At 41.6% G+C, this 12,587-nt stretch overlaps 1 protein-coding gene across 1 annotated transcript; it reads left to right on the top strand.

Moving 5' to 3' along the window:
• Positions 1 to 4,533: 4,533 nt before the first annotated feature.
• On the top strand, positions 4,534 to 11,430 carry LOC134074663 (uncharacterized). The gene is made up of 9 exons (XM_062530470.1): positions 4,534 to 5,215; positions 5,492 to 6,175; positions 6,778 to 7,482; positions 7,843 to 8,442; positions 8,611 to 8,778; positions 9,097 to 9,277; positions 9,602 to 9,731; positions 10,195 to 10,302; positions 10,540 to 11,430. Exons 1-9 carry the CDS (start codon positions 4,534 to 4,536, stop codon positions 10,966 to 10,968), a joined length of 3,687 nt encoding a protein of 1,228 aa, XP_062386454.1. The 3' UTR covers positions 10,969 to 11,430.
• Positions 11,431 to 12,587: the final 1,157 nt, after the last annotated feature.

The following is a 12,587-nucleotide window of genomic DNA, read 5'->3' as shown; positions in this document are numbered from 1 at the left end:
CAGCCATTCTGTGAGTCTGGCGATACAACTTTTAGCTTCAGCCTAGCATAGATCATTGAATCGGATTAGACCATTAGCTTCTCGCCTGCTAGCTTCATGTTTAAAAGTGACTAAGATTTCTCGTAATTTTCCCATTTAAAACGTGTCTCCTCTCAAGTTAGAAAGTGCAATAAGACCAACTGAAAATGAAACCTGGCGTTTTTCTAGGCTGATTTGACATGGAACTACACTCTCATCTGGCGTAATAATCGAGGCAACTACCATAGGCGCAGTGATATCGTATGCAGCATCTGAAAATAGTCCCCATAGACAACAAGCAGTAGTAGTGCCAGTAGTGTGCAAGTTGCCTTGATTATTACGCCAGATGAGAGTGTAGTTCCATGTCAAATCAGCCTAGAAAAACGCCAGGTTTCATTTTCAGTTGGTATTATTGCACTTTCTAACTTGAGAGGAGACACGTGTTAAATGAGAAAATTACCAGAAATCTTAGTCACTTTTAAACATGAAGCTAGCAGGCGAGAAGCTAATGGTCTAATCCAATTCAATGATCTATGCTAGGCTGAAGCTAAAAGTTGTATCGCCAGACTCACAGAATGGCTGGATGAACGGGAACAAGGTAAATATTGATTGTTTTGCTCGAGGGGTGGTGGAAAATGAGCGTATTTCCAAAAATGGCGGAATATCCCTTTAAAGGAACACTTCATCGATTAGCATTAAGCTTTGTAGCTTTAGAAAACCAGTCATGTTTTTGAATGGTCATGCATCATCACCTCAGTTTGACTTGAGATGGGAGAAATACGGATTTCAATGTTGGACTTCCTGCTTTCAATGATGTAAAAATCATCATTTTACATCATTGAAAGCAGGAAGTCCTATTCTTGGGCTTCATTGAAATCCGTATTTCTCCCATCTCAAGGCAAACTGAGGGAATGATGCATGACCATTCAAAAACATGACTGTTTTTCTAAAGATACAAAGCTTAATGCTAGTCGGTGAAGTGTCCCTTTAATTATGAACCCAGATAAATCATGTGTTTAGGAACATGCACATTAAAGTGTAACTCCGCTGAAAACTGACTCCAGGATCTTTTTGTGCATGAGAAACACATCAAATAAGCAGTGAAGAGAGTATTTTATGTTGATCAAGCACTACAGAGCTTGCACCGGTATGCGTTATAGCACTATGGTTATAGCCCAAAATCACAATGGTTCAGGGCCATGAAAAACAGACACACTAGAGAAGACCATATGACTGAGCTTCAGATAAAAAAGATCAACACACACTGGCCACATTTCTCAGCATCATTTAATGTAACTCAGTTACTCAAACCAGCAAAAATACAAATATAGCATTTCATGATTACAGTTTTACTTTATTGCCAACACATACACTATACAGTCTCTCTGACAGTGATCTCAGGGACAACACCATCATTTTTCATGTTTGTAGTCCTTGGGAATTATAAACCAGTCCCGTGATCCTATGGCAAATGCTTCAGATGATTGTCTCAATCATCCCTTGATTTACAAATTACAACAAGAATAAATCAAAATGTTTACATACAACCAGTTAACAGAAAACAACAACATCAACAACATACTTACATACATTGACAGTTAAACAATGGAGTGACTGGATTATCCTTTTGATTTCAGAAGCATTTCCAGGTTGACAGGAGTTGTGGTGCTGCAGGCTAATTGCTCCTGATTACAACAAAGGTCTGGGGAGTTTGTTCCTACCCCACTCTTGATCTGATCACAGAAGAGACTAAAGTGACTATACAAACAGTCTGACAGGACACTTTGTAAAAGACCTGCAGGTATGACAAACACACCGAGACAAGAAAGACACAGTTGTGTGCCTGTGGTTTTGTTCATTTGTCCATGAGACTACTGGAGGTTTTCTACCATAAAGGCACCATGCGCATGTGGGTGACTCAGGCAGGAGGGACAGAGACAGAAACGGAAAGAAAAAAATGTGATTGACACCGTCAATGTTGTCGTCAGCAGCAGCAGTGGAAATCCATGTCAACTCAAGGTCAAAGGTTAAGGCTTCTGTCTTGAGTCTCTCGTTTTAAGGCAACCTAGAAAGAGAGAGGGAGGGAGATAAGTTGTGTGTGTGTGTGTGTGTGTGTGTGTGTGTGTGTGTGTGTGTGTCTGTGTGTGTAATGTGCTGTGCACAAGGGGGTGTTAGTGGAATACATGGGCTTGTGGGGATATGTGTGCACAATGGCATGCCTGGGGTGATGTGCCTGCATTGTGTGTATGCTTGTGAGGCTTTGTACGGACAGTGACAACCGATTTCATTTCTCTTCATACTCTGTCTGGTATAGCTTGATCCAGCTTCGTTTACTCTGGCAAGTGTGCATCTCTGCCCAATCAGCGAAACAGAGGGCATTCCCAAGAGCGATTACATTTAAGTTTCAAGCGTATCCTATCGTTGTGTCCCCCGTGGTTATCATACGTCATTACCAAACGTTAGTGATTGAACTCTAATGAATTCAAACTTCAGACAAGCGTTCAAAATAAACGTTTGCCAATGGATCTAGGCCAGAATCTCTGCGAAGACGAGTCTGGTCTCCAGGCTAGGAGAGTGGGAGATGAGGTTTACCAACTGCCTGAGTTGTGTCGTGTGTGTCTCCATGCATGTCTGTATACCGTACAGACTGTACGTGTTTTGGATATTTATTTTAAGGAACATGAAGAAACAAAGTGTCATGGTAGGAGCTACTGTATTTCCACACCTATAAACACAATATATTTGATTCAGCTTCTGTCATCCTACTGAACTAGCTCTGCATCCCGGTGACAACCAACAAACTAAGCCCCAACCCCCTTACCAACTGCCCAACTGAGTTGTGTCGTCTGCAATTTGCTATCTTTGTACTTGTACTCTAGCCTGGCTCCGCCTGTCTACATTCTGCTCAATTTCTTTTCCCTACACTATACTCCGTCTGGAATAGCTTGATCTGCCCTCGTTTACTTTGGCTTCCTGGAAGCTGAACCAACCAGCAAGCAGCAAGCAATTACGTTTAAGTTGCAAGCCTATCATTGTCGTTGTGTCCCCCCTGGTGAACATATGTCATTACCAAACATTACTGATTGGTTAAAGGAACTCCAATGATTTCAAACTTCAGACAAGTGTCCACCAACCAGGAAAGAAATGTTTGCCAATAGATCTAGGCCAGAGTCTCTGCGAAGTCAGAGAGTCTACAGTAGTATCCGGGCTACTTTACTCTGCACAATGACGATAGTTGAATCTAATCTCATCTAATCTTGTGCCACACCCTGCTGCTGTCACACAACGGGCGTAACATGTCTCCCTATGTGCCTATGTGCTGCCCTTTGTGCATCACAGACCACATATTTTACACAGATGAACCATAGAGTTCAATTCAGATATGTCTACTGTACGTCCAGTTGTCTCTGCTCCTCAGAGTCCCCCCTGGCAGCTCTGCTTCTTGTTTCCTCTCTTAGTTTTGTCCTTCTGTCTTCTCCCATTTCCAAATCATCTGCTTCTTCTCCCCCTCCTTCTTCAACACTCCTGGTGGCTGCATTGCTTCATCCTTGCTTTGTACAGATCATGTTATTTTAGACAGCACTCTCCATGTTGAGCCTTGATTCAGGAGTCCTGTCCCCCCCTGATGTCCCCGCCCAGCCCTGTGACTGATGGAGGTGTGCAGTGCACCGCTCACAGCCTCTGGCTCAGAGGTCGGTGCTGAGCACAGAGCCAAATTCATAGCACTGATAACTCACACATCGCACCGTAGGAAGTATGTGATACAGTACATTTCAGAGTTTCATTTCATTCAGTCAAACAATCCACTGGCTATTTCTGCACTTGTCTGTTTTAATCTTGCTGTAGGACAGGTTTGGTTTAATTAGTTTCATTTTTCTCTCCCAACAAGTTGAACCTGTTCAGTGTATTGTCAGACACGGGAGAAGACACAGTTTATTCCACAAAAGTAAGACATTTCATCTGTCATGTTCTCTAAACAATATTTGTTGACTAGCTTCTCTAAATATTGCTATTTACCTTGGATTATATTGCAAAACATATTTTTCGTTATGATCATGGGAATGTTTTTGTGGTAGTTTGCTAATGCTCATGCTCATGTTCTGATTAAAATCACTACACAAGTATATCCGAACTGCTTCTCCAACTACAGATGTAAACAAATAAGAACAGCCGTGGAATTGGGGAAAGATAATGGTGTTTTATTATGTGATGGCTACTTGTAAATCGGTTATTAAGCATTTACATATTTTTAAGTGGCTTATACACGACTTGTAGTTAATGTATCAATGTTATCTAATTACAGTATGTAGTTAACTACACATAATACTTCAGTAAATTACAATACATTTTGTCCCATGTAGAAATGTATTCCTGATTTCTCATGGCAAGACAGTCCATTATTTGTCAATGTTGGTTGACAGTCTATTACAGTGAAGCTGTATACAGGTGGTGTATTACACAATGCATTTCACAGACTCACATATGTTTCCAGGTGGAGTTCCACATATCTCAGACATGAGGATCGTGCTGCTGGGAAACAGAGTAGCTGGGAGGAGTACCTCAGGAAACACCATCCTGGGCAGAAAGGTGTTTGACAACTCACAAAGAACAGCTGAGTGTGCGAAGAGAGATGGAGCAACCGCAGGGAGATGCATCACTGTAGTGGAGGCACCAGGATGGTGGTGTGATAGCACTGTGGCGCTAACTCCTGAACGTGATAAACGAGAGATTCTCCTCAGTGTGTCTCTGTGTCCTCCGGGACCCCATGCTCTACTCCTGGTCATTGATGCCAGAATACCATTCACAGAGAAACACAAAAGATCGATGCAGCAACACATGGAGTTGCTGGGGGAGAGAGTATGGAAGCACTCAATAGTATTGTTCAACAGAGGAGACAGTTTTGGAGACACAAACATTGAGCAGCACATTGAGAGTGAAGGAAAGTCTCTTCAGTGGGTTGTAGAGAAATGTGGGAACAGGTATCATGTTTTGAACAATAAGAAGAGAGATGCTGACCAGGTGGCAGAGCTGCTGGAGAAGATAGAGGAGATGGTGTCAGGAAACAGGGGCCATCACTTTGACTTTGATGCAAAGATGATGGAAGAAGTGATGATGAATAAGGAGGAAGAGGGGAGAAGAGCAGAAGAGAGGAAGATGAAAGTACAGACACAGAGAGAAACTCTCAGATCATCATCAGGTGAGAGAAGTGTTCCGTTTTCAAACTTACACGAGACATTTGGTCTCTCTCTCTCTCTCTCTCTCTCTCTCTCTCACACACACACACACACACACACACACACACACACACTAGAAGCACACTTGTGTTAGTAAAATTGAGAGAGAGAGAGAGTAAAATTGAGAGAGAGAGATAATTTCTCAATGTTGAAGATCATTGCCGTGAAGCCATAGACAGTTGATTATTGTAATACATACTGTAATGTGTTTAACAGAATGTCATGATATCTGTTTTCAGGTGACCTGCCCCAACTCTCAGACTTTAAGATTGTGCTGCTGGGAAACAGAACAGCTGGGAAGAGCTCATCAGGAAACACCATCCTTGGACAATCAAAGTTTGACACCTCAGGAGGAACAGCTGAGTGTGTGAAGAGAGTAGGTGAAATAGCAGGGAGAAGCATTACTGTAGTGAAAGCACCTGGATGGTGGTTTCACTCCACTGTAGATCAAACCCCTTATCGTGATAAACAAGAGATTGTCCTCAGTGTGTCTCTGTGTCCTCCAGGACCCCATGCTCTACTCCTAGTCATTAACTTGAGTCACACATTCAGAGAGACAAACAGACGAGCAGTGCAGCAACACATGGAGCTGCTGGGTGAGAGCGTCTGGAGTCACACTATTGTGCTGTTTACCAGGGGGAACTGGCTGGGAGACACAACCATTGAGCAGCACATTGAGAGTGGAGGAGAGAATCTGCAGTGGGTTGTAGAGAAATGTGGGAACAGGTATCATGTTGTAGAGAACAGGAAGAGTGATATTGGCCAGGTGACAGAGCTGCTGCAGAAGATAGAGGAGATGGTAGCAGGAAACAGAAATAGCAGAAATATTTGTATGAAACTGCAAGAGAAGAATAAGGAAGAAGAGAGAAGAGCAGAGGAGAGGAAGAGGAAGGTGCACAAGCAGAGACAGATTACATCAGCAGGTGAATGATTTTTTTTTCAGCTGTCAAATCTACATGTCAATTTTATGTTGAAATCCGGTGTAAAGCTAACCTATAGCATCTTTTTGGACAAACGTAATTTTTACGTGTTTCAGACCAAAATGATGTTAATCACAGTTTATTTGTGATGTCAAATTATCACTACACTTGCTATGCTACTGGGGAGAGGGTACTAAAACAAAACATTTTCACCTTTGTAAGTGTCAAGAATGGGTATAAAGGGACTGTTTGTGCGGTATACTGTAAGTATGTAAAAGGCAGTTGTTTTGAATAAATGTGATATGACAAGGGAAATGATCCAGGTAGGAGCTAGTAGCTTGGGTTTACTTGGGTTTGCATGCCATTCATAATCTCTCTGTATTGTACTCTCTCTGTGTATTCCTCTGTAACCCCACACACACCCCAACCCCCAACACACACACACACACACACACACACACACACACACACACACACACCCCAACCCCACACCCCTGAAAATGTTCAGTCAAGCCCAGAGTAAAGTCGATAGATCAGAATTCTATGATGGCAAAGGATAGTGAGAATTTTCCGTTTTAATAGAATGACATACTTTCTGTTTTCAGGTGGAGTTCCACATATTTCTGACATGAAGGTTGTGCTGCTGGGAAACATAAATGCTGGGAAGAGTTCATCAGGGAACACCATCCTGGGCAGAGACGAGTTTAGCACCTCAGGAAGAACAGCTGAGTGTGTGAAGAGAGAAGGAGCAACAGCAGGGAGACACATCACTTTAGTGGAGGCACCAGGATGGTGGAAAAACTACACTGTAGAGCAAACTCCTGAACGTGCTAAACGAGAGATTGTCCTCAGTGTGTCTCTGTGTCCTCCAGGACCCCATGCTCTACTCCTGGTCATTGATGTGAGTTTTGTGTTCACAGAGACACACAAAAGAGTAGTGCAGGAACATATGGAGTTGCTGGGTGAAAGAGTTTGGAGTCACACAATAGTGCTGTTCATCACAGTGGACTGGCCGAAAAACGCAACCATTGAGAAGCACCTTGAGAGTGAAAGAGAAGCACTTCAATGGATTGTAGAGAAATGTGGGAACAGGTATCATGTCTTTAATAATACAAACAGGGATGGTGGCCAGGTGGCAGAGCTGCTAGAGAAGGTAGAGGAGATGGTGGCAGGAAACAAGGGCCAGGGATTTGACTTTGATTTAAACTTAACACAACAACTGATGGAAAAGAAGAAGGAAGAAGATAGAAGAGCAGAGGAGAGGAAGATGAAGGTGCACAAGCAGAGACAGACTCTCAGATCATCAGCAGGTGAGTGTTCAGCTGCCAAACCTAAACATGGTTTCATTTTGGACAACTCCGCTCTTAAATGATTAAATAGCTACAGTAATCTATTCACTCCCTTTCTCCCTCTCTGTCTGTCCCTCCATCTTGCCCACTTTAGCGCACACACACACACACACACACACACACACACACACACACACACACACACACACACACACACACACACACACACACACTCTCAACTGTTACCAGATCTGCCTCATTGCCACACAACCCTTAAACACACCCATAGTTCATTGTCAATATGGTCAATTATTACAAACAAACATAGGCAGAAGCCATGATATTCAGAGGGTTTCATAGAATTTCATTGTCTGTTTCCAGACATTGTGTGTATTTCAGACATGAGCATTGTGCTGGTGGGAAGCAGATATGCTGGGAAGAGTTCATCAGGAAACACCATCCTGGGTAGAAAGGAGTTTAGCACCTCAAGAAGAACAGCTGAGTGTGTGAAGAGAGAAGGAGCAACAGCAGGGAGACACATCACTGTAGTGGAGGCACCAGGATGGTGCAGCAACTTAACAGAGCAAACTCCTAAACGTGAGAAACAAGCAATTGCCCTCAGTGTGTCTCTGTGTCCTCCAGGACCCCGTGCTCTACTACTGCTTATTAATGTGAGTAAGTCATTCACAGAGACACAGAGAAGAGCAGTTCAGGAACACATGGAGCTGCTGAGTGAGAGAGTCTGGAGTCACACTATAGTGCTGTTCACCAGAGGGGACTGGCTCGGAGACACAAGTATTGAACAGCACATTGAGAGTGGAGGAGAGGCTCTGCAGTGGGTTGTAGAGAAATGTGGGAACAGGTATCATGTATTAAACAATAAGAAGAGTGATGGTGGCCAGGTGACAGAGCTGCTGGAGAAGATAGAGGAGATGGTGGTGAGAAACAGAGGAGAATGGAGTATGGAGGAGCCTATTAATTGTTAGTGTATTTATTTAACATTTATTTCAAATCCCCCAATAGTGATTCTCCTGGATGTTTAATTAAATTCTACATATTATGATAAATGGAGAGATGAAATGTAATGTACTTTTTTTAAGTTATGGTGCTATCACATTTATATGCTCTGTGTCTGACTGTCTTGTACAGTTAGTGAAGGCTTTCCTGATGACCTCTCCATGGGTGATTCTGCACATGCTAAACCAACACCTGAATCTCAGGCCTATAAGCAGCTCAGCACTGCTGCCTCTACTCAGAGCTCTGGGTTTGGCTCGGCTGAAACAGGGGAGAGGAGTGGATCTGCTGAGAAGTGGCAAGGTTAGTGTCAAGATTTTTGTATACAGCTACTGTAATCCTGAGTCTACCTCAGTTTGAGAAGTTTAACCATTTGCTGAAAACAATATTTAAAAAATGTAATTATCATTAATGAAATGTAAATTAAGATGTCAAATTATTGGACATACTGTACATGTATGTTTGATGGAGACTAGGTAAACCCAGCCTGATGTCAAAAGATTAAGCTTAGTGTGGTGATAGCAGGCTATGTTTGAAGTAGTCATATAGTTTGATCCCAAACTATTGAACACACGTGTGTTTGGTGTCTAATCTTTGGTATTGCATATCCCTTTCTTCTAGCGTTCCAAGTGAAAACGCCCTTTGTGGATGAAACCACAATTCGTGTTAATTATACAGCATGCATCGGCCAAGGCGCTTATGGAAAAGTTTACAGGGGATCATACCAGGGAACAGCAGCTGCTGTAAAGATTTTGGCAGTAGGAGACAATCCAGTGAAAACAAATGAGTTCATGGTAGCTTTGTAAGTCTCTCTCTCTCTCTCTGTTTGTGTGTGTGTGTGTCTGTTTCTGTTTGTAAGTGTATGCTTTGCTGTTAAGTAGAACTTGTACCCTAAGTATTGAAACGGCATGTCAATGGTGTGAATCAAACAACAATCAGTGATTCAATTTATACTTAATCAACCGGCTACTATAGTCGATGTGTAAATTGTTATTTCATATTTAAGACAGCACAGACATATGAATCAAAATGTCCAAGCACATACAGTTAGAGAATACTACACACAGTGTTTTATCACAGGCTCTATGGCATAAACTCAATCCTCACCTTTAATCTCCTTTTGCAGGCATTTATCTCACCCCAACATTGTGTGGATGATGGCTGTAGCCACAAGTGAGACACAGATCCTCATTGCTAATGAGTACATCCATGGTGCCAACCTGCAGCAGGTTGTTTACACAGACACTCCTATCCAGGTATTGCACCGACCATCGTATGGGGTGTTTGGTGAAGTAATGTTCATCAGTGGTGGATAGAAATGGTGCCTATGGCAAGCACTGGAGTTGTTGTACTTACAGTGTAAGCTCAAGTATCAGTTTTTCTTTCAAATCCTGTCAGCAGTAACGCAATAAAGTCTCACTCCCCACCTAATAGTGCTTGTTCATCCACATATCCATCTTTTGTGCTGGTAAAGAGTCACAAACATACACTATCGACAAAAACTTCAACCGCTTAATCGCTGAACTCATTTCACATTTAGACCCATTGCCACAGGTGCATAAGCACCTTGTCATGCAGTTTGTATGGGTGCAATACTACAGGTATTACTACAGGTATTTGTTAGGAATTAGTCATCTGGATTTGAGGGTCTATACCCATGGAATTTTCTGGTGTTCACCTGATTACAACACAATAATATTATGCTCTAACAACTTTCAGCTGCAGCCTGAGGACAAACTGTTTGTGGCTTTAGAGATTGCTATGGCTGTTGAATACATCCATGGTAAACAGATCATCCACCAAGATCTGAAACCAGCTAATATAATGGTTAGTATTAAAGATTATGCATCAAGAAATAAGGATACTACAGTACACGGCATTTTTTATTTCAGTTTTTATCACTAAATGCTGTATTTTCAAAAGCGCTGAAAAAATGTGCCATGCCAGAGTTGAACTGAGAACTAGAATGTAACAGAGAGAATTTATTCTGATGTTATTGCCATACTAATGCCATCATAGTAGCTACATTCAATTTACAAAGCACCTCATTTTTTCCCCTGACAGATTGCAGCAAAGAACAGACAGGCCTACCTCACTGACTGGGGTCTGGCAAACCTAAAGGAAACCCTAACAAGCAGTCAGACAGGGGCTCACTGTGGCCCAATTGGAGGAACCCCTCCCTACATGGCTCCAGAATGCCTAGTGGAGTGTAAGAAATGCAGCACCATGTCAGACATGTGGTCTCTTGGCATCACTCTTCTGGAGATGTTCACCAACTCTAAACCTTGGACAAACAGTGACAAACAAGAAATTCGTGAGCTTCTTTATAATCGAAAACCTCCTCTTGCTCTGCCTGAATTACCGCCTGCTCTGGATGACATTGTGAGACCACTGATCGAATATGAACCCAAGTCGCGCACGCATGCCAAAGATCTGGTGATACTGTTGAAGTCAAAAGTTGATCTCACTAAAAGATACGGGTATACATGGTAGGAAAACACTTGTCAAGAGATATTTGGAACCTCTGATTGTATGTGTTTTTATTGTTTATCAATAATATATTAATTAGCCTATTAATTATATATTGCAGGTTCTGTAATCTTTTAATGTCAACATGTATTCCTTTACTCCATCATGCATATCTGACCATTTCTCAAGATAAATGTTAAATAGACTGCAAGTTTCAAATGTAACTGAGTGTGCAAATGTAATTACGTTTTCGAGGGTTAAGTCAACGTTCCTATGATCCTCCAGATTTGATTTAATGCAGTGTGCTACACTGTGTGGAAGTTCATTCTTTGTGACCGTCTTCGGCTCAATAAATGCAAAGAAATACAAATGTCTCCGTTAAACACAGAGCATGTTGGATACATCACTCATTTGTCACATTGTATCTGTGCCACGGTAACTGCACACTGCTACAACAAACACCAACAGCTGGGTCTGTGTACACCTTCAGTGTGTGTTTGAATGTTTATAACAATCAGATAGGGAGTCTGAACCTTAATCTCTTATCATGAAAACTTTCTTTTTATGTAATCCATTAAGAATATCCTGTTTTAGTCCTATAAATAATGGTAAGACTTTGTTTAAAACAGACTTGTTACTCGCATACATCCAGGATGTTTGTGTGTTTGTAACCTGTTTCCAGTATTGTGAATAAAATGTTTTACTCTGCCGTACGGTTGGCTTGTCTGTGTATCACTTTTTGCCTCTTTGTGGATTAATACTTATTTTTTTACCATAGTACACAGGCACATAATTTTAACTGACTTGCAGGAAAAACGGCAACTAACCTCATCATCAGCCAATTAACTATTCGCCCAGCATCTGTGGATTCCATCACCACCAACTCACTACCAAAACATACTAATGTAAAAAATAAATAATCTTACTGTATACGAGTCACAAAAGCCACCTTCATCTCATCAGTGAATAGAAGAACACTGCATGAAATGGCTGTTATTGATTACAGTAATTCAGTTAATTGCTCACATTCAGATAGGAGAGTGAAGAGAGGGTGATGCAGGTGAGTGGGAGAGAGAGATGGGGTGAATTCGGGGAATGGCCGCAGATCGGATCCGAACCCGGGTCCCCACGGGCACTTTGTGTCAGGTTTGCAGCAGGACCAAGACCCAAATGCGAGGCTTAAATGAGGTTTTACTCAACAATCTTAATTTTTCTCAGTATACATCTAACTGGTTCAAATCATATCTTACTAACCACTCTCAATGTGTTAAAATACAAAATACAAGATCCTCCTTTAAAGATCTTGTAACAGGAGTACCCCAAGGTTCAATTTTGGGCCCAATTCTTTTCAGTCTTTATATTAAATGACCTTCCATCTGTGTGCCAAGGCAATGAGATCCTTATGTATGCAGATGATACTGTCATTTTTATTAAAGGTAAAAATCATTCTGAGGTTGCAGTACAACTTACAGAAGTTATGATTAATGTTTCAAATTGGTTGAATAACTGTCATTTACAACTTAACACTTCTAAAACCGTTGCCATGTTCTTTGCTAAAACAAAAAAATCTCATACAGAGCCTGATGTTTTTATTTCAGGGCAGAGAATTCAAATTGTAAATGAATATAAATATATAGGCATTA

Source organism: Sardina pilchardus, unplaced genomic scaffold (assembly GCF_963854185.1).
Source record: "Sardina pilchardus unplaced genomic scaffold, fSarPil1.1 HAP1_SCAFFOLD_117, whole genome shotgun sequence".
In the NCBI taxonomy this organism is placed as follows: domain Eukaryota; kingdom Metazoa; phylum Chordata; class Actinopteri; order Clupeiformes; family Clupeidae; genus Sardina; species Sardina pilchardus.
The sequence above is the reverse complement of the archived record's forward strand: the minus strand, read 5'-3'. Positions and strand labels throughout refer to the sequence as shown.

Coding starts and splice junctions, on each gene's coding strand:
- LOC134074663 (XM_062530470.1), top strand. CDS start 4,534: ATGAGGATCGTGCTGCTGGGAAACAGAGTAGCTGGGAGGAGTACCTCA. Junction 9,278..9,601: donor AATGAGTTCATGGTAGCTTT/GTAAGTCTCTCT, acceptor CTCCTTTTGCAG/GCATTTATCTCACCCCAACA. Junction 9,732..10,194: donor ACACAGACACTCCTATCCAG/GTATTGCACCGA, acceptor AACAACTTTCAG/CTGCAGCCTGAGGACAAACT.